The following is a 26,476-nucleotide window of genomic DNA, read 5'->3' on the forward strand; positions in this document are numbered from 1 at the left end:
TCAGCTAGACCCATCAGAGGAGCATATAAAGGCACTCTCTATGTTCCCTCAACAAAATCCTCACTTCATAAACGTACCATATCTACTGCTGGCCCCATTCAATGGAACGCGCTCCCGCCAGATATCCGTCTAGAGACCTGCCACTCTACATTCAAAAAGAAACTTAAAACCTGGCTCTTTAAACAAGCTTTTACAGGACCATAAGCACTTTTTTCCCGACAGCCAGCAAGAGTTCCTCTTCCTCATCATCGCATCATCATCATCGCATTCCCCAGGTTCTATACTTCTACTCATCTACTCTTCTACTTGACTCTGTATCCAATCTCTTGCTGCAGGTCTCATGTGACATCTACTGTTTTCCTTTTATGTTTCTTTTTGTTTATTCTGCTAAATGAGACTTGTTAGCCAATACGTATACATTACAATGTTAATTTTGATCTAGTTTACCCTGTTCCAAGTTCCTTAACCTTGTTCTATGTAATGCCTCTAGGCAAAAATTTATGTTCTGTTTCAATGTAAACCGATGTGATCTGTATTTCATACAGGAACACCGGAATAAAAAAAATCTAAAAATAAATAAATAAATAATGATGCCGCTCCATGCCCCATCTGGACACCACAAAAGAGCCTCGAGGGCACCAAACCACTATACCTGGATGCCTCAGTGCTCCAAGGTGCCTTGATTAGATGGTGACCCTGGCACTTGACAGCACCAAGGCTGAAACCCCTGTTGCCTGAGGGCTCTCAGGAACCCCAGTGGACGATGGCCTTGAGGGTGACCAGGGTGCTCAATGGCGATCCCAGTGCCTCATTGATGGTGTTTACATTGTCAAAAGCAGCAATGAATGATATCACTGGCCAACACACCTTATGGCCTCCACGGCGTGCCTGCACCTTGATGAAGTTGATGGTATTGAGTCAGCTCCACACCACGATGGCATCAAGGGCAGCAACAGCATCTAGGCCACATACCTCCATGGCATCATGGGCAGCCACAGCATCAAGGCTATGCAGTGCGATGGCATCAAATGCGGCCATGCATGCACCTCAATGGCCTTGAGGCATTGAGGGTGGCTCCAATGGCGTTGAGGGGGACCGTGGCACTCAATGGCAGTCCTGGTCCCCAACACTAGAAGTCGGTGCTGCTACTCTGCCTTATTGAGGCCCAAGGTGCTCGATGATTCCAATGCATCAAGACTCTACAGCACAAAAAACCCTTATGGCATCGAGGACAGTTACACATCTTGATGGCATCAAGGGTGCCCCGGCACCTTGATGGCATCAAGGGTGACCATGGCATTCAATGTCAGTCCTGGTCCCCTGATGCGTTCCTGACATCAACATGTCAGATCATTGGTGCACTCATGAAATGTGCACGGGCAACCAGTATTGGGTAATGGGTATGGCACCGAATGTGCAGCAGCAAGCTGCTTGCGAGGCTCCTGCTCACCCTCTCTGACAAGGAGACTGCACTGCCATTGTTATGTTTTTGTAAGGATGTGAACCCTGGGCTGAGGTGAGAGATGTTTCCACCCACAGGGAGTAGCCCTTTGAGCCTCACCGTCGGTAGGCATGGTCTCAGCAGCGCAGGACACAGCTGTAGACAGAGACTTTATTATGAAGGAAGTAAGTCAGAGCCCGCAGAGTGGGAGATGTAAATAAATACAGTTCTGAGCAATGGGGTATACCCAGGGTAATGCTACTGATGTGAAAGTCCGGTAGTGGCCCGCAGAGCAGGGTTCGCCAGGAAGTCCCTGCAGTCGAGTAGAGATTATCACAGTAATGCAGATCCGGTAGTGACCCATGGAGCGGGGTACGCCGAGGATGTCTTTAGTGAAGATGGTGATAGTGAGGTAGTCAGAGATGCAGAACCTGGAAATGGATCTCGTAGCTGGAACGGCACTACCCTGCAGCGCAGACTATACTGGAACCACTTCAACTGAAGAGAAACGGTAGTGGACCGAGGCACAGGGTACACCGTAGAGAGGCTTCAGTAAGGCTGGAATTGTAGAAGTCTGTAGTAGGTACTCACAAGTGGAAGTCTCAGGAGAATGTCCCGAGAAGCAGGACAAGAAGAAGTCCAAGGCAGAAAGGCCCTCCAAGGAGCGGATAGCCAGGACACGGAAGGACCCCGAGGAGCGGGTACCCAGAGTGTCCACACACCAAGAGAGTATCTGGAACTGAAGTCCAAGAATGGAGCGGATTCAGCAACGAGGGAATTCCTTGCTAACCTGTAGAAGCAACGGGCCCGTCAGCTTAAGTACAGCAGCGAGTTGATTTCATACGGAGGGGACACCCCCGAGGTTCCAGCCATTACGTGTACAAAGGAGGCCCTTGCGTGCATGCGCGCGCCTTATGTGATTCTGGAAACAAGATGGCGGTCGTCGGTGCCCACGCTGTCACGGAAATGCCGGGGAGGTCGGTGTTGGTTGGTGGAGGCCTCCATTCTTCCTAGGACTGATGGAGCAGGGAGAAAAGAGGTGAGCATGAGAGGTCACAGCCGTCTGCGACCGACGGGCGTAACAACCATCACAGATAAGCAGGAGGGGAGGCTATGTCATCCAGGACTCTTGCTCATGGAGACTAGTTCCTTTGAATGTGGAGAGGATGAGTTTGACCCCCATAGGAATGGTGTGGTCCTTGATCTCTTCACTTTCCAACCTCCACTGATGCCAATCAATCAGTAAAATGATATGGAACTCCTGTCCGGGTAGAACTTGGGTGAGTCTCCAGGCTCAGCGGCCTACACAGATCACCTACGGACTGCATTCTATCAGTCCTTCCAGCACCTGACAAAGGTATAAAATACAGACAGAGCAAGGAGAGGACACAGATACTAAACTGCAGGTGCAGTATTTATTTAATAAGGGATAGTAACAGAGTCTGCCAGACTGCACAGTGACTAAAGCCCTGGGTGTGGTGGAGGCGCTTTACTGAAACATGTCTGGACAATAGTCTGCCCACAGGGTAACTGAGTTGCTGTGATCTCATGAGCTAGGGTATCTGTGGCTCCGATAGCACTCTCTTTCTGATTTACACTCATTTTCAGTAGCAGCACAGGACCTTTCACTGTTCTAATCAAGGTAATGTACCTTTTCAGAATCAGAATGACCACACTGCAGAAAGCAAAATACTCCACGGAGTTTCAGGGATGATTTTCCCCTCTTTCATAACTGAATGCTGGTTCTTTAATTCAGTCAGCATCAGCAAGCTAAGATTACTTTCAGGATCATTCATTAAACATGGCCTTTTATCCTAATGGTGCAAATACGGTCCTAAACTTTTATGCAACCTTAACCAACCTTTATGAAATGGCTTGGCGACCATAGGGGAAAAAAAATACCAGCATATTTGTTTATTTGTTCATGTGTTAATTATCCTTCACAATGCAATCCAAATAACACAGGCTAAATGTCTCGGGTACCTTTTCCAGTCCTTCCTCCTTGAGACTGATCACATCCAAGTCAAAGTCTGTCCTCAAGCCATTGGTTTTGTTGAACGTGATCCTGCCCGTTAAACCTTCCCAGTGGGCCTAAGTTAGAAAAAAGAAAAGAATTTCATAAGCAAGATGCAAAATAGTTACATAACAATGAACAATTTGATGTCTGCCAAAATGGAAGCATAACTTATTGATTCTATCTAAATAATTTACCATATAGCCCAATTTGTAATTAGTTCATGCACACATTACAGAAGGCCTCGAGCGGGTGGGGGGGGGGGGGTGGAGAGAGGTTTATAATTAAGCCTATTTTAATCTCACTTCATAATTCTTTGAAGGAAGCAAAACTAAAATTCTTCAATTAGCTCTCATTACATCTCGGTGATCCGAAAGCCCTTTTGCCCTAATAAAAGAGAATTTTGAAATAGAATGATCCACAAGCATAATGTGCACATCATTAAAGGTGATCAAGCAATGTGAGTTTCGAAACAAATTACACAAATTGTGATGGAGTTTGACTATGAATACATTCATAGATATCAAGATCATTCTGCCCCAAATGCTTAGGCCACAACTTAAAAGGATATTGGATTTGTTAACTTTGGTTTGCATGTCTGTTCATGGCTATTATTTTAAATTTTGTTTGCTTTTCAGCTTTGCCTTTCTCCCATTTTGTGACTACGGAGAAAATGCTTAATAAATGAGTTCCTTTGTTTGCTTCCTACATTTTTTTTAATGACTAATGAAATATATTTATTTGAATATGCATATGAATTTTGACTGGACATGTGGAAGGGCAGACAAGATAGGCCATCACGTTTCTCTGTTTCCTAGACTTCTTATATCCCTTGGACTCCCTGCTAAATAAAGAGGTCCCCTTGACAAGGACACATTTTTTGGTCCTAGGGGTAAGTGGTATGCTCCATTGTAAGCAGCGCCTTCATGCTTTGATAGCATGTGTTTGCAAGGGTATATAAAGACCCGCTAGAGCTTTTAGAGAGTTTTAGTCACAGAGGAAGCATGGTAAGTATTGTGTGCAGGGAGCAACCTCAGGGCCAAAGGAAGGGGTCCTTGAGCTCTCTTTCAATGACTTAGGGAGGGGGAAATAAATCTTTCCATTCGCAAAGTATTTCATAAGTCCTAAGGTTAAGGACTAGAAAGAGTGAGAATGTGCTAAGAAGTGGAAAGTAGCTCTTACTCTAGGAATTATCAAGGAAGGAGAAGAGTTTCAACCTTGGTAAGTCCAAAAAGCATCTGAGACTCACACAGCAGTCAACTCTGAATCTACAAGAGAGAAGAAGCGTTCCATGCTGACTTGTCCAGTCAGTGTAGCCAGGTGCCAACAAGCTACTTCGCCACTGGGGATGAGTCTGTGCCAAAGTGGTGTGTCAAAAGAGAGGAAGAGGGGAATGAGACTATCCCGTTGAGAAGTGGGTACAAGGGCCCTGAAGAGTACAGAGGATCCCAGATAGTATTCAGTAGAAGAACTTGAGAAGGTAAAAAGAAGGAAGATCCCGACTGCTCGTGAATTGTGAATGTATAAATGCAAAATACAGATTCCTCACTGTACTGTATACCAGATTATCCCAATTCAAGAAGTTTCGTTACAGCTAAGATTTTTCTTGCTATGCCATACTGTTTTGCCAATGAACACTCTCCCCTTCCTGGAGGTTATTAAAACTGCATCTGCTGTATTCATGTATTTATTTTTATCTTATATATATATACCATTTCCCTAGCCTTTAGAAGGATTTCTAAAGGGGTGTACAGACTATTAAAAATCCGAAAGGCAGCAATATCATAAAAACACATTACACATAACTACTAGGGATGTGCAGCAGGGATGGATTTGTCCCATTCGGTATTCATATTCGTGGGGAGCCAAATCCGTTGCATCCGTTCTCGGGGGACCCCGATCCGTTCATTAGTTACGTATTCGTTTTATGTAAAACCGGAGTGATTTGTAGTCCCTACTAGAACTTCGGTATATAAAAATTAAAATAAATAAATAAATATAAATGTATTCGTTCTCCCAAACCCCCCCCCCCCATCCCAACCCTTTATATTTAATTAACTACAACCCCCCACCCTCCTGACACCACCCCCCCCAAGACTTACCAAAAGTCCCTGGTAGTCCAGCAGGGGTCCTGGCGCGATCTCCTGCACTCGGGCTGTCGGTTGCCGGTATTCAAAATGGCACCAATAGCCTTTGCCCTCATTATGTCACAGGGGCTACCAGTGCCATTGGCGGGCCCCTGTCACATGGTAGGAGCAATGGATGGCCGGTGCCATCTTGTGCGCCAGCCATCCCAATTCATGGTCAGGAGTCCCCCCCAAGACTTTCCAAAAGTCCCTGGTGGTCCAGCGTGGGTCCTGGAGCCATATCCTGCACTCGGGCTGTCGGCTGCCAGTATTCAAAATGGGCTACCGGTGCCATTGGTCGGCCCCTGTGACTTAGTAAGGGCAAAGGCTATCGGCGCCATTTTGAATACTGGCAGCCGATGGCCTGAGTGCAGGAGATCGCTCCAGGACCCCCGCTGGACCACCAGGGACTTTTGGTAAGTTTTGGGGGGTCAGGAGGGTGGGGGGTTTATTCGTTAGATACGCTGTATTCGTGGGGGTTCGCCATACATTTCGTGACCCCACGAATACAACGAATAGGGACATATATGTTGCAGGTTGCCAATACATCGAAAATGAATGCACACCCCTAGTAACTACCAGCTTAGACAAAGAGATCTGCCCTAACACAGTGAAACAGAAAAACTTATGGAGAAAAGTAGAAAAAACAGAAATATAGAAACATGATGGCAGGAAAAGAGCATATGGCCCATTTAGTCTGCCCATCCTTCCAATTAATTTAGCATTATAATTCCCATCACTTCCTTAGAGAGTCCCTGTATTTATCCCATTCCTTCTTGAATTCAGATATCCACCACCTCCACTGGGAGGCCGTTCCACACCTCCACTACCCTCCCTATAAAGAAAAGCACTGCAAACTCTTTTATAATAAGAAGATAAAATAAATTGTTTAATGAAGGCCCTTAATGACAACTCCTGTCTAAGAACCACTGGAAGGTGGCTCCAAAGTTCAGGATCGTCCACAAAAATCATTCGAGCTCTCAAATGAGATCTTCCCACCTCTTTAAAAGATGGAATAGAAAGCAATGCTGCCTTGCTGGAGCACAGTCAATGACCCAGAGTGTATCATTCTAGCTTTTGCTTTGGATAAGATGGACCTTTTGTTCTCAATGTATCTTTGCTTTCCTGACAACTTTCCCAGTTTCTCTTAGCTTTTCCAGATATTGTTGCCTGACTTCTTTCTGTAATCTCTTGTAGTTTATGAATGCTAAACTTTTTTTTCTTACCTTTTCAGCTCCATATTTAGAAAACTATAGCAGCCTCTTTTTCCCCTTTCTTTTCTATGATGATACCTGCTGGCACCAATTGCCAGAATGGCAAGGGAATCCCTCGGACTAGGGGACCCAAGAAAACATCTTCTCTCTGGGTAGGAAGAATGGATAAAATCTTCTTCCCAACAAAAAATCACTTAAAGATTAAGATATTAAAAATCAGTTAGAAATAATTTATCACCCACTGAGTCTGAGGAGGAAAATTAATCTCTTCACTTTCTAAGACTCCTCTCAGGACTTCGACACTTTACCTTTACAAACTAAAAGGAACCAAAAGGAAACACTCCTTTTGTCTCTAATCCAAACTAAAAATCCATACAGACACTAAGGACCAAATTTTAAAACCGCTGCTCATGGCCCAGACATGCGAGTATCTGGGCCACATGCAAGCAGCATGTACTTAAAAGCCGGAAATGACACACGCATGCGTGTGTAAGTAAAAAAAAAGGGATGGAAATGGAGGTGGGGCATGGGCGTTGTGGGGTGTGGCCAAGAATAATGCATGGAAAGAAAGCATTTTACAATCAGAGGTGGCAGCATGCGCTGGCTTCTTATCCACATAATTTTACTGCTGCTCCCGATGAGTAGCCCAGTCTTCAGATCTTGAGTTTTTGGGCTTATATGACAGGGTGAGGAGGTCCAGGTTAACTCGAGGGGGGGGGGGGAGTGCAGAATGAAGAACCAGAGGGGTCTGGATGATTTGAAAGTAGACCGGGCAAATTGGAGGACTAATTGAAAAAACTGGAAATGTCCCTCATGTGAGCATGTTTTAAAATCCGCTTACATATGCACGGAAAGTGCTATGGAAGATACGCGCAGTAGATATGCTCTAATAGCCTTTTAAAGTGAAGAGTATACTTACACGTCTAGGTGTATTTTAAATCTTACGCATGTAAATGTGCGAATGATTTAAAATTCCATTTATGTAGGCTCATGTGCTCATATGTGCGTGTACGGGCGCCCGCATGCTCATTTTAAAATTTGCCTGTAAGAGCCACTTGAATACTATCCTACATTCTATTTAAATAAAAACCTTAATTATAGAAAGAGATGACTGCATATAAAAAATATTAAATAAAACACTCAATAGACAATTAACAAAATAGAACAGTCCCTCTAAAGACACCTAAATATCACTGCTGTATATTAGTTACAGATAAAAATTCATAAGGCTCACAAGGTCTTTTTCTTTTGGTATACACCAGGGGTAGACAACCTTTCAAATTCTGGGAGCCATAAATCCAGAATTCACTGTGGCAGACAGCCACTAAGCTTTTCACAAGCTGGGGGTGGTTGAAGGGGGGCTGGATGCCCCCAACCCACCCAAAAGAAAAGGCCAACTATCTCACAGACACACACATACATAGTCATTCTCTCAGACACAAAAAGACAGGTAGACACACACAGTCACTAACTCTCAAACATAGAGACTCACATGCCCACATATACACACAATAAAAAAACATTCTGCTATTGTGCTGCTGCTCACGTGCTCACTCAGAGTGCCCTCTGCCCCATTCTTGCTGCATTATATACAGATCTTCTGCTGTAGCCCTTCCACTGCCTGTAGCAGCCCCCTCCCTTTCTCATTCCTACAGCTATCCCAACACCCACACTCTACAGGCGAATCACTGATGCAACAGCCAGTGCTTGCAGCTCATGAGATGCCGATTGGCCACCCTGCGATAGAAGAATACCTCACATATGCAGAACACAGACAGACCCTCACCAAATACAGAATAGAGAGACCATAAATTATAAATAGAAACATGCCAAGAAAAACTGAACTGGAGAGGCTGAAAGATCTCTCTCTCTCTCTATATATATATATATATATATATACCATGAAGGAGAGGAGGTGCAGGGGAAATAAGATACAGACCTTCAGATACCAATAGGTATTAACGATGCGTATACTTCAAACCTTTTCCGTGGAAAAGAAACAATAGAATTAGGGGACATGATATGAAACTCCAGGGGAGATAACTCAGAACCAATATCAGAAAATATTTCTTCATGGAGAGGATGGTGGATGCCTGGAACATCCTCTCAGAAGAGGTGGTAAAGACGAGAACAGTTAATAAATTTAAAAGAGCATGGGGGCAACCTGCATGGCATGGTAGTTACTTCCTTAACAGGACACATGGGAGTAACCTGCATGGAGCAGTAGTTACTACTCTTAACTGAATGCATGAGGGTAATTTGCACAAAGCGTCAGTTACCACCATAACCAACTTGATGGGCAGACTTAGATGGACCATTTGGCCTTTATCTTCTGTCATTATTATGTTACATGGAAATTACAAGTCCAACTGTATTATGTAGTGCAACAATGGAAAAACAGAAACATCATCATTCCTTACAAACATAACACAATAAAATCAAGAAATATAAAATATCTTTTATAATATTAAAACTATATTAATAAAAAGAATAAATGTTGAAACAGCTGACAGATACAATATTCAATAAATTAAAAATTCACATAAATTATTCTAATATGTTCCAGACCAATAAAATATTTCAAAATAGCAGATACACAAAATAATACCCAAACATTAAAACTAATAATGATTTAAAAAAAACAAAAAACAAAAAACTCTCCATATCTGAGATCTTTTGATTTTCAGTCACCCTGAGATAGTTGTGATTTGAGAGGAGAGGGACAATAGAAATGTTATCCTCTCTCTCTCTCTCACACACACACACATGTTCATTCTCTCATTCATTCCCTGACATGCTCTCATACATACTCCCTGTCTTATCCCTTACTCACACACATGCTCTAACACATACATTTGCTCACACACAAGCTCTCTCCCTCATACACACTCAGGCTCACAGAAAGACACAGCCTGTATCTCTTTCTCTTACACATGAATGTACAAATACACATATACACAGATTCACTCTATCTTTCATATACACACACACACACACACACACACACAGGCTCACTCTGTGTCTCCCATATAAACAGGCTCACACACACACACACACACACACACACACACACATACTTTCTCTTTCTCTCATATACATTCAGGCTTTCACACCCACATGCAGGCTCTTTCTCTCTCACATACATTTGCAGGTTCTCACACACATGTGCAGGCTTGCTCCCTCTCTCACATACACACACAGGCTGTCACAAATGCAGACTCTCATATACATGCAGGTTTGCTTTCTCTTACACAGTCAGGCTCATTCTCTCTCATGCACACAAGCTCTCTCTCTCTCTCACACACACACACACACACACACAGGTTCATTCTCATACACACAAGCTCCTTCTCATATATATACACAGACATAAGCTCTCTCTCATACATGTAAGATCTTTCTCTCATATACACAATCTCTTTCTCTCTCATACACACATACAGGCTCTCTCTCTCTCACAAACACATGCAGGCTCTCTCACACACACACAGACTTTCTCTCTCATACATATGCAGGATGTCTATATCATACACATACAGTCTCTCTTTCATACACATGCCAGCTCTCTCACACAGATGCAGGCTCTATTTCTTATAGAAACACACTCACTCAGGGCCACCCTTCTCTTATGTGCCTCTTTTTCGGCCACTGCAAAATAAACTCTAAGCTGGCCTATCACTTCTGTCCAGCTCAGGATCCGGGGAATGCTTGAGGAAGGGATGGGAGGTGGACGTGAAGGCAGCTGCACGCTGCAATCCTCTCCCTTCTCAGTGGTCGATTCATGGAAGGAAGTTACATACTTACAACGTCTGCCCATGAACTGGTTGCTGTGAAGGGGAGAATCTCAGAAAATATGGTCAACCATAGATGGAAGGATTTCCAAAGAGCTGCATGTGGCTCCTGAAATGCTGGTTGGCCAACCCTGATATACACAAATTCCCTGGAAATTATTACTAAATGGAACTCTATTTTTTATCTCTTGAAACCATTATCAGGCTCCTCTTCTCTTATTTGCAATTTTTCTGAGACTAACTCACACCTTCTGTTCTGTGACTGTTTTTCCAGGGCCCAGTATATGAGAATCAGTACTTACAAACATCAAATGAAAGGAAACCCTTCATAAATGTATTTGCCAACCCAAAGAGAATGTTTCCCACTGCAGCTAGCTGACACTATTGTCAGGGGCCATCACAGGCACCTGCTTGAAAAGCCAGTATTAATTGTTTATATGAAAATAAACACTTACTCCATCTTTGGTGGATACTCTGGGGAAGTCTGGAAAGCTTATTCGGATTCTTCCAATGGCGATATGAGCTTGTAGGTGATGACGAATCAATGATGATAATGTAGCAGCACTGCAATGATCATGATGATGGTGATGATGAAACTCTTAGGTTCTGATTTACTAAGACTTTTCTCCCATTCTGTGTCTATGGGGAAAAAAAAGCTTAGTAAATCAGGCCCATTTAGATTGCTCATGACATCACGGCATGAATGCTGATGAGGAAATGGCATGCTCCAGAATTCCAACTCATTCTTCCTGCCCAATAAAATTTTGATTGAAATGCTAATGGCCACCTCTTAAATTCTGACTTATACCACTTCATTTTTGTCACTCTTTTTTTTTTTCTTTAGAGGGAAGCTTTGATGTATGACAACATTTACCCTGGACAAAGACTGGAAAATACCTTGCCCTCCAAATATACATTGATAAATCAGGATCATTATGCAGAGAAAGTAATTTTGGAAACAGCAGTGTTGGAGAAACAGCATCTTCAAACTAGTAATAGTTTTTGTCATCAGTTTTCACCTTCTTGAAAGGATGGCTAGGGGAATCTCAATCATTTTTTTTTTTTTTTACATCCTCATTATGGGTCAGATGCACTAAGCATTGTTTTCCCAAAGATACAGATATTGGGGAAAACTATTTAATGAATATATCTATATTCTGAAATCCATACAACTTTAATTTAATTTTGTTGTATTTGCTCATTAATGGGGTAATGCTTATTAACATTGATATGACAATTTTTTTTTTCAGTTTTAAACTTGATTCTCAATTTTAAAGCCAATCATGGAACAAGATCACAAAACTAAAAATTTAATTCCAAACCACTGGCCTGGAAGCTTGCAGATCTCAGATCATGAGCTTTAGATCAGCCCACCCTTAGTTCCAAGAAATGTACAAGTCAAGCATTTGAATAATGTAATCTTTTCGCCTATAGTAATTTAAAAATATATGCCATGCATGGGCATTCATATTATCTAACTATACTATAAGAATTCTCTATAATGTCAAAACTTAATTTTAGGCACCATGAGCAATACCTTCCGCATTCAACTGAAAAACCCTTGAAGAATCAAGGCCCAGTAGCACCGAAAAGGGATAGGAAATAATATCCATTAAAAATGAGAGGAAACAATATTTTTAGGATTATTATTGTATTATGATATTGCTCTACTTGTTAACAGAAAAAATGATTAGAACAGTCATGGTTTAGTTTTATTGCTGAAGAGAAATGAAATGGTAAAAAAGTACATCAGACATAGGAAGCAAACTATGTACTAAATACACAGAATACCTCTGACAATATTTGTGGAGTAGAAACTATATCAGATCTATTTCACACATCTGTTTTGCACACAGTAAATAAGGCAACTATAGCATTACCCATTTTTGCTTCAAACAATATTTGAATACAAAACTGAAACCAACCCATGCATGAAATAAAAGTTAAGACATTTTTCATGCTGTAGAAGTGTTAAGTAATAGTAGTAATATTGTTTAACAAACCTATGGTGAAAGTTTCAGCACATCTCTGCATCATACCCCAATGGAAAAGATGGATACAGTACTCTTTTTTTTTTTTTTTAAATCCATGAAAGACAGCACACAGAATTTTAAATCATAAAGCAAGCTTATCCTTAGATGCACTAAGCTATGTTGTGGATGTCCGATCCCCAGAACTCACCCATTCACATGGCTGGGGCAAGGTCAAGTCAGCACCATTTTAGAAAATGGCACCAACTGGGCCAGGCCTAAGGATGCACCTGGCCCCGATGCAGGATCCATTTTTAGATATAGGGGGGTGTGGGAGGGATGTCAGGGGTGGGGGTTGGGACACTACTTTTTTATCTTTTCAGGGGGAGGGATGGGGGCCCAGGACTCTTGTTTTGTTTTGCAATCGGGGGGGGGGGGGGGGGGGGCATCGCTGTCACTTGGAGGGATGTGCGAAGGGGGCATTACTGTCATTTGAGGGTGGGAGGGATATGACATCGGAGGCATCTCTGTCACTTGGGGGGGATGGGGGTAAGGGCAGCAGGGGGCCAGGGCCACATTTTCTATGTTACCTTTGTGCCGTCACCACATGGTTCTTTTTTTTTTTTTTTAATTTTTAACATTTTGGAGGCGATGAGGTCAGCGCTGACCCCTGCTCAACCTTCCCAATTTGCCGTGATTTCTTTTTTCTGCCACTTTAAATATGTTCTGGCACCTGCATTAGGTTCCTGGGCCTCCCGCCGCATATTTAATGCATTTCAAATAGGTGTTGTTATTTTATTGTGGCTGACCACCTTCTCAGTCGGCCTCAATAAAATATTTACATCAAAGTGATTAGTAATGAATTTTTGCATGCATTTCCATTATTCATGCATGCAAATGACATGCAAAGAAGGTCATTGTAATAGGGGAGGTTATCTGTGCGGGGAGATGCAAACTATTGCATATATTGCGCAATATACGCATATTAAGCTGCACGAATCACCTCCTGAATTTGTTATGCCAGGATACACATTTGGCAAATGTCTAAGCTTTCTATTCTACAAAATAAGCCAACCACATAAATGGGTTTTCAAACAGTGATATTTTGTTCACTGCATTTTATTTTATTTATTTATTTATTTATTTATTTTTGCTTTCATGCTGCCAAGAATATGTTCAGGCTAGTTCAACGGATGTTCAGCTCTCTGTCCCAAGGAGATGTATAGCTGGTCATAATTTTTTGCACATCTCTGAATTCTGCACAGTAGACTGCCAGAATAAATATGATTGAAAAAAGAAAGAAAGAAAACAACCAATCGAAATATAACATGTTCCATATATAAAGGAAAAGAAGGCTAGAGAGCATAACAACATGTGTTTGACTTGGCCTACCTCTTTAATGAGACTCATGAAGCGTGCCCCAAAACGCCATGGCTTGTGCCGATTACACTGTAACGAGCTGACCGTCATCTGCGGGAACTGCTGGACGGCAACAGAAACCACGTGAACCGCGTCGTACATTAAAGCTGCGTCAGTCTGAAACGAGAAGGCACAGCAGCATGGTGAAGACGTGCAGTAGGGAAGGGATGAAGAAAAAGCAAATATATGACGCTTTCTGCGATGCCAGGGAGAGGGAAACCAATATGAGTGCCTGTGCACCACTGCCAAATGAAGATGCTCACCCCTCTATCGGAGGAGACATGGGGGTGTATGACTGAAAGGAATGAGGATATTTATAATTTGGATTAATTTCAGCACAGCAAGTATTAGAATTCTTTTTCCTCTTATAGCCAAAAATCTGAAAGAACATTACCTCATTGTAAGAAGCCAAACCAAGTTATTAGGGATGAGAAGGGTCTAAAACTTCATTTCAGTTTGTTAATTTATTTCGTAGGTCACAATTATTTGTCTGGTTTGTTTGAAACAAAAATTAAAACATTTTCTTTTTTGCTTAATTTGTATTTTGTTTTTTTTTTATTAAAGTCAAGCGGGGAAGGCCACAATGACTTTAATGCAAAAGAATAAACAGGCTGGGGCCCAAGCCTGTCCAGGGTCACCAAGGACAGGGCTTAAGCTCAGGCTTGGACCTCAGTGATGGGACCTGACCTTGAGCCGGGCCAGGCTATGACCTGTTTTTTTCTTTTATATTAAAGTCAATGGGGCCTAGGCCCTGGTCTGATGGCAGAACCCTAGGATAGGTCCAGGCCCAGAGCTCAGGAGGAAGCCTTTCAAAGTCTTCTTTATTGATACAGCGACTAAAAATGACATCAGCTGCCTGGAATATATGCCGCAGTGATATCACTACAGTGCCTTCCTTCACAGCAGGTGGCGAAATTTTGTTTATGGCTATACAATGAAACCACAATTTGAGGAAAGCACTGCAGTGACATCACTGCAGTGTGTCCTCAGGGCAGAAGATAGCATGTTTATTCACTGGATCTAGAAAGATTATGCCAGAAGGCCTGCTCCTGGGTATCTGAGCTTATACCTCAGGCTTGGACCTAGGGTAGGACAGGTGCTGATGATGTGAACTGGCCTCAGCTGGGCCTCATCATTGGGCCCGATCCTAGGCCTCGGGCCTAGGCATGGGCCACAAAAATAGGACACAGCCTCAAGCCAGGCCCAGGCACGCCCTGCCAATGGACCCAGCCTCAGCCATGCCCTTGCATCAGACTTCATCCTATGCCTTGGGCCTAGCCTGGGCCTGGATGACTTGGGAACCTTCACTGGGCCAGACTATGGTGTGGGGTCTAGACTTAGGCCCTGACTCTGATCTCAGTAATGGAACCTGGCCTTGGCCAGACCCTGGTTTTCGATTCAGGCTTAAGTCTGGACCTTGGCAACCAGGCCCTGGAATCAGATCTAAGCTTGGTGTTCAATACCCAGCCTCAGGCTGGGCCCTGGTTGTGGGCCTAGGCCTAGTCTCAGGTTCAGACTCAGCAACAGGACCCAGCCTCTGCTGGGTCCCAGCAATAAGAGCCAGGCCTATGCCCAGGCCAAGGCTCCAGCATTAAACTCTGGCCTAGGGCTTGGGCCTAAGCCTGGACCTCACTGACAGGTCCCAACTTTGGCTGGGGACAGGACTAGGCTGAGGCCTGATCATGCTGGAATCCTATACTTTCTAACTCACAAAATTGAAAATAACTGAAAACTTTGGGGTATTTTCATCCCAGGCTAATTTCTGATTCATATTATTCATGCAAACTAAAAATGGCCTAATTTGTTATGTTTTTTTGATTTGTTCAAAATGAATGCACATTGGTAGAAAATAGAGTATAGGTAAAATGGAATCAGATAATGGACCCTGTCAGAGTTGATGCTTTTGTTAGACTGTTTGTTAGTTCTGTTGTTGTAAGGTGTCAGGCTATGTATTGAATATATTCAAGAGATCATAGATTAATAGAAATGGCTGATCTCTTACTAGGGAAAAGCATTATAAATATAAAAGACACTTTTATATTTGATTATTGGATGAAACTAATAACATGCACTTTATTGACTGGCTATTTTAAACCCTGGTAAGAAAACAGGGAGCAGTTTATATGAGCAGAGGGTCACAACATGTGGAAGATAGAGACGAGAATTCCCTTCAGATCTTTTGCTGTTTTGCAACTTGAGTTATTTTATGTGTTCATGAGAAACCAATTTCAACCCAAAATTAGCTAAGAAAACATCCAACAGTCCTGAAACACCTATTAATCTTTTCCTTCTGCTAATGGTTTGTGATTATTGCTTTGCTTTTTTTTTCAAAATGGCCACACTGGAAGAAAGCAAAACAGCCATGCAGGCTGCTATCTTTCTATAAATTATTGGTATCAACTTTCATTTAGTTATCTTAAATTGGACTGTTACTTAGAAACTTATATAATACAATATGTAAAATATATGTAAATATATAGAAAATGTAATAAAATATGTAAAGATTATTGTTAGTGTTTCAGTTTCTGATGATTTCAGGGAATTGCCAATATCTTTGTATACAATGGGATGTTTTGCTAAGTTTTCTATCTGCAAAATCTGAAAAAAAAGTTGTCTTAAGAATTACTTATAAAAAATGTCCAGGGTCTAGGCTGCTAGTGGAGACATTAAGAATCTATAGGCCTCTAAGATTATTGAACAATTCTGAGTTGTTGTGGTGCATGTAGATGTAAAATGTACCTCAAAGTACCCTGGTAAAAATAGAGACTTAGGATAATTCATGTGGACCTGTGTTTTGCTAGAAAATGGATCGTAGCACTTTGAGACAGAGACCTTCAGAAACCTCAAAAGATAGGATGTATTTTCTGGGGAAAGGATGCTCTAAGAGAAAGGGCCATGGTAGCAGGATGGGAGGGCAGAGGTATATCTCCTCATTCGGGTTTACCTGGAAACACTGATCCAGTCGTGGTTTTATTCCATTGTATGCATGCAGATGTAGCCCCATTTCACTTAAGGAAATCAGAGCTATAGCTCCATGCATGCAGTGGGACAAAACCGGGACTGGATCTGTTTTTTCAGGTTGGCCTGGATAGGGTGGGAACTGAAGAAGGTGCTAAATTAGGATTGCCTTTTAGCTCCATTTCTGTTGGCAATGCAAATTATCCAGTCCTGGTGTTACTCCATCGCATTCTTGGACGTCGTTATGGTTTTCATCAGGCCATGTCTAGGCAAGCAATGGGATGACAATGGAATTGAGTCAGCATGACCAGCAGTAGAAGAGCCAGTTGGCAAGTATAGGGTACACTCAGGAGTAATATTAAAACATATTTCTGTACATAAGGGTAGTGGGGTCCAGCGAGGGTAATTAGTGCAAAAATGGTATTGGAATTCAAGAAAACTGGCAAAGAAGGTTATAAATGGAAGGAAAGGCAAAGTTAAACCAGTTTGGTCTGCAATACTGTTACAAGCAGTGACTATCAATAGAACAGATGGGCCTAGAAGTCATTGCCTGCCATCAGTTGTTAAAAAATGCAATTATGATCCTAGTGTTTATAAATAGAAAATTAGGGTCCAGTTGCCAATTGCCTAACATGATTGCTGAGAGTTAATGATTCTAATCAATTGTTTTTGATATTAAAAAAAAAAAAAAAAAAAAAAAAAAAAAAAAAGTTCCTTAGGGTATCACACTGTATATTTAAAAAGTCAATAAGCAAACCGTTTCCTCATGTGACCTGAAAAATGAGAAATTAGCAACGACTTTAGCTAAGGGGCAATGCACCCATTCAGTGAAAACATGCTTGCAGGCCTGGGAACAATATCATCCCGACATTACATCCCATTTGTGTCTTTCTCAGGAACCAATTTATTTCTCAAAGACGTACTAGCAATATCAGGGTAGATTTTCAAATAAGCGCGCGGGTGTACATGTGCGCACGCTACCCGGCTCACACACATGGATGCCCAATTTTATAACATGTGCGCGCAGGTGCACGCATGTTATAAAATCGGGGGTCGGCACACGCAAAGGTGTGCACAACTGTGCAACCTGTGCATGCCGATGCCTGTAGCCTTCACTTGTTCCCTTCCACCTGATCTAACCTTCCCACCCCTTCCCCTAAACTATCCCTTCCCCAGCCCTATCCTAAACCCCCCAAAATTTTATTTTACCTTCTGCGCCTGCCTCTGGGCAGGTTGCATGCACCTGCCGCATGCGATCCCCAGCACAACGGCAAATGGTAGCTGTGCCGGAGGCCTCCGGGCCCCTCCCCACCCTGGACCTCCCCTTTTTTAAAGTCCAGGACTTAGACGTGTCCCGGGGTTTTATGCGCATTGCCGGGCTGTTATAAAATAGGCCCGGCACGTATAACTCCACTCTACGCGCGTAAAGCTTTGAAAACCTGGCCCATTATGAACATAAGATATGCCATGTTGGGTCCGACCAAGTCTTTTGAGCCCAGCATCCTGCCACTGACAGTGGTCACTAGTACCCAGCAGATCCCAGCTCACTCCCAGGAATACGCAATGGCTTTCCAAAGCCTACCTGGCTTTTCCTCCAGGAACTTGTCCAAATCTATCTTAAAACCCCTACTATGCCAGCCGCCTTGATCATGTCCTCTGGTAACCAATTCCACAGCTTGATTGTGCGCTGAGTGACAAAAATATTTTCTACAATTTGTTTTAAATGTGCTGCTTGTTTGATTTGATATGATTTGATATGATTTTATAAATTTCTATCATATCTCCTCTCAGTCTCTTTCCTAAACTGGAGAACCCTAATCTGTTTCTAGAACTGGTAGATGTGAATCGGTTATTTACTCTTTCGGATAGTAGAAAGACTAGGGGGCACTCCATGAAGTTAGCATGGGGCACGTTTAAAACTAATCGGAGAAAGTTCTTTTTTACTCAACGCACAATTAAACTCTGGAATTTGTTGCCAGAGGATGTGGTTAGTGCAGTTAGTATAGCTGTGTTTAAAAAAGGATTGGATAAGTTCTTAGAGGAGAAGTCCATTACCTGCTATTAAGTTCACTTAGAGAATAGCCACTGCCATTAGCAATGGTAACATGGAATGGACTTAGTTTTTGGGTACTTGCCAGGTTCTTATGGCCTGGATTGGCCACTGTTGGAAACAGGATGCTGGGCTTGATGGACCCTTGGTCTGACCCAGTATGGCATGTTCTTATGTTCTACTTCTCCAATTCATTTTTGTTGCCCTTCTCTGTACCTTTCTAGTTAAACTATGTTTTTGTTGAGATGGGGGCGACCAGAACCATACAAAATATTCAAGGTGCAGTTGCATCAGGATCAATACAGGGGTATTATGGTATTCTCTGTTTTATTTTATTTTCCTTTGCAAATATTCCTAACATTCTATTTGCTTTTTTGACCGCCTTTCCAACACACAGAACAGAGGATTTCAATGTATCGTCCTGAGGACGCTTATATAACCAGTCTCCCAGTCTTGCAAGGGACTTCTGCAATACTTCACAATCCACAGTGGTTTTAACAAATTTGAATTATGTTGTGTCATATGCAAATTTAATCACATCATCTGCTGTGCCCTTTTCTAGATAATTTATGAATGTGTTAAATAGGTCCCAGTACAGATTCCTATGCTATATCGACCTTGCTACATTTGAAAAACTGACCATTTAGTCCTAATCACTGTTTCCTGTCTTTTAAACAGTTATCATCCCACAATAGGACATTGCTTGCTATCCCATGACTTTTTAATTTCCTGAGGAGTCTCTCATGGGAGACTTCTCAAATATCTTCTGAAAATCCAAATACACTGTATCAACTGGCTCATCTTTACCATCACATTTATATACATTTTCAATAAAAATCTAATAGACTGGAAAGCAAAACTTCTATAAATGCCAGATAATTCAGTTTTTCCCATAAAAATGGTCATGCATTGTAAAAAAAAAAACCAAAAAAACTCTGCAAACTTTTGCACCATTCCTCCTCACCACATATCTATCTCCCTCCTCCTCACAAATAGCCTTTGAATAAGGTAAACAGCATTTCTTTGATAACCATAGACTGCGGTTGGCACTGTATTCTCTTGTTTTGTGTCCTGCAGAGACCAGGGCCACAGGGCAGTCTTCACAAGCAGCTGCAAATCTGACTGAGTTCAGAGGGAGGACAACACAGATTCAGCTTGTGGAAATCAGCTGTGCCATCTGTGCAGCACCCCACAGAAGGGAAAGGGACCTATTTTTCCTTCCTATTTCTGCAATTATTGAGCTGTGAAATGAGCTTCTAACATGAATGGGGCCCCTGGTGACCTCAGTGTTTTTCACCACTTTGCAGCCCATCGTAAGGATTGCTGTGTCATTGCTCAATGATGACATTATTTTTGGAGAAACAAAGACATATGAATGGGACTAGACTAGCTAGAATTGCAAATAGCTTCTCCCACCAGCAGGTGGTTCTGTAACCCACTGTGGCATAGCCTAGTCTGATCTTTCTCCTCTTCTGTCTTTTATCTTACCTGACTTCCTCCTTTTATAAATTCAGTTGCTTAATGATGTGCTCTTTCACTTAATTAGTTTGGGTGCCACATTTTTGTTATTTTATTTTTTAGGTTGTCTTTTTAAAGTTCTGTTGTGTGTGGTGTCTTTATATGTAGTATGTGTTTGTGAATGTTTATATGTATGGGCCCTTATGAGTGATGATATTGTTTTTGTTTTAGTGGTTTGACCATGTATTGGCAACTTAAGATTATCTTTTATGAACAATTTTGGTTATTTGAGTATATATATATTTATATATATATATATGGATTTTTTTTTTCAAACATAACTGTACCTCAAATAAAAATGAAAACAATCATAGAAACTGCAAAGTAAAAAACATTAAACAAAAATCCACCAAATTAAAAAATGTTGTACTCAAAAATGGCTGTAAGCAGCCAGGCTTTGCATATTTTCCTAAACACAGTCAGTAATTTGTGCTCCTGTGGAACAGAATTCCAAGAGGATGGCCCCGCACAGGAAAATGCTTTCTTAGACACCTCCACCAGTTTAATTTTACCAGCAATCTTACGAAGAAAGCAGGTTGGGATGAATGCAGCTTTAGTCTTGGAAAGAACACTGTGCTCTAGAATTTAGAGAAAGTGGAGCATGGTTGTTTAAAAAATAAAAAATAAAAAAAGAAGATTTTAAATTCAATCATTTTCACAGTTGGGAGTCAGTTTAAATGTATATAAACCTATTCCTGTTTCCTCAGGTGTATGTTTATATTAATTGCCACTCCTTCTTGTAGCATGCTGACAAGGCTGCTTTCAAGTTACTTAATTTCATGTGCAGTCACTTCCAGTTTAAGCTTTCATCTCCGCCAACGCAAATGAAATTCTATGCAAGTACCACTCAAAATGATGTATCACTCATTCTGGCAAGGTTTGCCTTAAGTACAGAATGCAGGGAATATATGGAAACAACATTTGAACTCGTTTCTTGCCTAATACTGAGCATCCAGTCTCAAATGCATGTATTGGCATCAATGTGATTTTAAACCTCAACAAATAAGACTGGAAGAAATATTTGTGTGTGGATTTAATGAAATGACTGTAAATGGGTTTTAAAGGGGGCCTGTGAAATCTTGTAGTTCCGTTATAACACCCGGATCCAGGCCTACAAATGATTGCAAGCTTTCAAGGATATCATAAGATGCTTAGATGGTATTTATGGACTCTCTCAAAGAAATTTTATATACTTTGTACTACATTGTGTAATGAAGAGTACGGAATGTAAAATGACATTATTTTGACCTTTTCAAGTTTGCTGATTTAGGCCTGGATTTATCAAAATGCACTAAATATCGCATGTGATTGGAAAAGGGGCATGTTTTGTGGTAATAGGCTGTTTATCACAAAATGCACTTCGCATAGGTATTAACCCACAATGCGATAACTTTTTCACACTTTGCAATAAGTGCCAGAATTGATGTATTTCCTACCTACAACCACAGAGAGAGAGAGAGAGAACCAAGCTACAAGGCTCTCATACTAGGTAGGTATTTTTACCTGTATAGGAGGCCCACCTAGCTACTCGAGTTGAGGTTTAGGTATTAGTGTAGGGGTTAGGGGCCACTTTGACATTCAGAGTGCGATGTACGAACAGAAAGAACAGTGCACGCTTGTGAAGATTTGATGACCTTCGGAGTGAGGAAACTCACCCAAAATGAGATTTGTGCAATGTGCTCTCAACCTAACTTGATGTTACCCAGGTAGAGAGTCCATCAAGTTAGATTGAGAGAATATTGCACAAATCTCATCTTTGGGTGAGTTTCCTCACTCCGAAGGTCATCAAATCTTCACAAGTGTACACTATTCTGTTCGTACATCGCACTCTGAATGTCAAAGTGGCCCCTAACCCCTACACTAATACCTAAACCTCACCTCGAGTAGCTAGATAAGCCTCCTATAGAGGTATAAATACCTACCTAGTATGAGGGCCTTATAGCTTGCTTCTCTCTCTCTCTCTCTCTCTCTCAAAATACTGAAAACACTATTTGCAAAAACATCACAAAGTGTGATAAAGCCATATCACATGGCTTAACACAAATGAAAAAGTTGTGTGATATGGCTTTGTGAAAATGCCATATAGCACTTTGATAAATGATTCCCTTAGTCACTAAGGTACTATATTTTCACTTTTGAAGCGGTTCAAGTTAAACTTTTGAAAGAAATGATGGCCTCAGTTTGACCTCTAATGAACAGAAGAAAGATATTATTACAACGCCCAATGTCAGGCCCTATTAAGGAAAAAAAAACCAGCTGTCTCTGCTAAAAGAAGTCACAGGATCAAACTGATAATGAAACAATTCTCACTTTTCTTTCATTTAGTCAACACTAGGGATGTGCATGAATTTCAAAATGAAATGAAAAATGTGGAAACAATATTTAGTTTTTTATTTGGTTAGAAATGCAAGGAGAATAAGCACATAAGATTTGCCAGCCATATTGGGTCAGGCTAAAGGTCCATCAAGCCCAGTATCCTGTTTCCAACAGTGCCCAATCCAGGTCACAAGTACCTGGCAGGATCCCAAGGGGTAGATAGATTCCAAGCTGCTTATCCCAAGAATAGGCAGTGGATTTCTGCAACTCTCCTTTAATAATAATTAATGGACTTTTCCTCCAGGAACTTGTCTAAACCTTTTTTAAACACAGCTATACTAATATCTTTCACCACATCCTCTGGCATCAAATCCCAGAGCTTAATTATGCTCTCTGTAAAAATTATTTTATTAGTTTTAAATGTATTACTAGTAACTTCATTGTGTGTCTGTCCCCTGGTCTTTTCGAAAGAGTAAATAACTGATTAATGTTTACTCGGTCCATTCCAGTCATTTTTTTTATAGACCTCTATCATATCTCCCCTCAGCCATCTCTTCTCTAAACTGAAGAGTCCTAACCTCTTTAGCCTTTCTTCATAGGGGAATTGTTCCATCCCCTTTATCATTTTGGTTGCCTTTCTCTGTACCTTTTCTAATATGCTATAACCTTTTTGAGATGTGGTGACCAGAACTCACAGAATACTCAAGATGAGGTTGTACCATGGAGCCATACAGATATTATTATGATATTCTCTGTTTTATTCTCTATTCCTTTCCTAATAATACCTAGCATTCTATTTGCTTTCTTGGCTGCTGCTGCACACTGAGCAGAAGATTTCACCATATTTTCAATGTAGACACCTAGATCTTTTTCCTGAATGGTGACTCCTAACATGAAACCTTGCATTATATACCTATAATTTGGGTTCCTCTTCCCTAAGTGCATCACTTTGCACTTGTCCACTTTAAATTTCATTTGCCATTTGCATGCCCACTCAGCCAGTTTTGCAATGACCTCTTGCAATTTCTCACAATCCTTTTGCAATAATGTGTCATCTGCAAATTTGATCATCTCACTTGTTCCCATTTCCAGGTTGTTTAAAAATATATTAAAAAGCAGTGGACCCAGAACAGATCCCTGGGGCATTCCACTATTTCTCTTTTTCCATTGGGAAATTTTGCCATTTAACCCTACTCTCTGTTTTCTATGTTTTAACCAATTGACAACCCACAAGAGAACACTGCCCCCTATCCCATGACTTTTTAATTTCCTAAGAAGTCTCTTATGAGAACCTTTGTCAAATGCTTTCTGGAAATCTAGATACAGTATATAACTGGCTCAACTTTATCCACTTACACTTTCAAAAAAATGTAGCAAATTTGTGAGGCAAAACTTCTTTTGGTTAAATCCTTGTTAACTTTGTCCCATTAAACTATGCTTATCTATATGTTCAGCAATTGTGTTCTTTATGATAATTTCTACCATTTTGCCTGGCACAGATGCTAAACTCACTGGTCTGTAGTTTCCTGGATCTGCCCTTGATCCCTTTTTAAAAATTGCCATTACATTGGCAACCCTCCAGTCTTCAGGTACCATCGATGATGTTACTGATAGTTTACAAATTTCCAATAGCAGGTACGCAAATTCATTTCTCAGTTCTTTCTTCTGGAATGTATACCATCTGGTCCTGGTGATTTGCTATAAAATAGCACTGCAAATGAAAATTAATTTCATTTTGGTTTATTTTGTTCTATTTGCATTAGGAAAAGTAATTTTATAACAGCCTGTCTAAGACTAAAATCTGAAGGCAATTTTTACTCGCAGACTTTAGCCTGAATTTTCATAGTAGACTTATATGAACTAGTCCGCTTAGAAAATGGGTGGGTTGTATCAATTGGTGAGTACATATACATGCAAAACGTTATGCTTGCTTCCTAGCATATGTAACTTTTTCATATATATTTACATACATATTTTCAAAAATTGAAAGCCCCATTGTAAATGCTTTCTCTGACCCAATTCCATTTCCTGTATTGCCTCTTGCTAGTGCAGGTAAAAGTATGTGCCAAATAGGATTCTGTGCTTACTTTTACAGGCACAACCCCATTATTGATTTTCAAAGTGCCTCTTTTGTGTAGAAAACAGGGTTTCATGTACATAAGTTACAATGAAAATCAAGCCCTAAAGTCTATGGGTAAAATATTATACAATGCAATATTTGTTAACAATTAGTCTGACAGACTGGGGTCAGAGGGGGATTGGGCAAGGAGGAAGAACAATTACTTGCAAGCAGTTTTCTGGCTTTCCTGAAAGCTTGCTTTTTTCACCTGAAATTGAAACAGAAAGCTAAGCTGTAATGCACGCCATTTTGGGTCACAATTGTGATTGATTTCAGAAAGCCGACCAATAGGCTGTGAAGCTCCTTGCTTCTCAGTGTTGAGAATTATAAGATAGGTTTCTGAAAGTGATTGAGAGATCGTGTTCTGTCAGCCTATCATTCCTTGAGTGCATTGCTAAGCAGCTGCTTAGCACTGTGCTAGAAACTGAAAGTTGTTACCATATTTTCTAGTATATAAGATGCACTGGTGTATAAGTCACGCCCCTCTATAAACTGCCATTTTGACAAAAAAGTTGGTAGATAAGTCGCACCTTAGTATAAGACGCACCTGTTTGTACAGAGAGGTTAACAGCACAGGCTGAAGGATGATGAGAAAGAGAGAGAGACTATGACAGTATATATGTCACACCAGTATATATTCATCATATATTCTAACAACCATCCTTGTTATCAAATTTCTCTGACGCTCACATTACAACCATGTGATATTAAATAATGAGTGACCATCATACTAGGCTTCATCAATATAGCATGACGCTTTAAGACTCTGCCTTATATATAATCATCACTGGTGATAAACGGTGATATACCAACTCAATTTTTTTAACTTTTTTTTTATATACTTAACAAGCCAAACATTCCCGTGTGGGTATTACGTTTCTGAGTACTGTTGAACATTATTGGTTATGTGATGGAATAGAGTTATCACCATCTGTGCTATGGGTGTAGACTGTACTCTGTCATCTCTGCAACTTTTGTAGAACCCATTTTTTGAAAACTGGAATGATACCGGCTGTTAGCCCTGCTATGCTCAAATATTTTCCTCAATTCTCTCAAGTCTCATGATACGGAGCCATATTTCGGACCTACTAGTCCTTTGTCAAGGGAATAATAATATGGTGGATTGGCGTTTTTTCTTTTTTTTTTCTCTTCCTGATGGTCAGGCCCCTGTGACATAGTAAGGGCAAAGGCTATCGGTGCCATTTTGAATACTGGCAGCCAATGGCCCAAGTGCAGGAGGTCCCTCCTGGACCCCAGATGGACTTTTGGCAATTCTTGTGGGGGTCAGGAGGGTCCCCCAAGACTTGCCAAAAGTCCCTGGTGGTCCAGTGGGGGTTCGGGAGCGATCTCGCCGTCGGCTGCCAGTAATCAAAATGGCGCCTATATCCTTTGCCCTTACTATGTCACATGGGCTACCGGCACAAGATGGCACCGGCCATTCATTGCTCCTACCATGTGACAGGGGCTGACCAATGGCACCGGTAGCCCCTGTGACATAGTAGGTCAAAGGCTATCGGCGCCATTTTGAATACCAGCAACC

At 41.3% G+C, this 26,476-nt stretch overlaps 1 protein-coding gene across 1 annotated transcript in view; it reads right to left on the minus strand.

Moving 5' to 3' along the window:
• Window positions 1-26,476, minus strand: part of GRIK2 (glutamate ionotropic receptor kainate type subunit 2) — a 1,473,996-nt gene that overhangs the window by 629,874 nt on the left and 817,646 nt on the right. Inside the window, exons 7-8 of the mRNA XM_029595353.1 lie at window positions 13,949-14,092; window positions 3,425-3,532 (exon numbers count right to left, since the gene is read on the minus strand). Coding sequence (XP_029451213.1) covers window positions 3,425-3,532; window positions 13,949-14,092 — 252 coding nt within the window. The remainder of the gene's footprint in view (window positions 1-3,424; window positions 3,533-13,948; window positions 14,093-26,476) is intronic.

This window comes from Rhinatrema bivittatum, chromosome 3 (assembly GCF_901001135.1).
Source record: "Rhinatrema bivittatum chromosome 3, aRhiBiv1.1, whole genome shotgun sequence".
NCBI lineage: Eukaryota > Metazoa > Chordata > Amphibia > Gymnophiona > Rhinatrematidae > Rhinatrema > Rhinatrema bivittatum.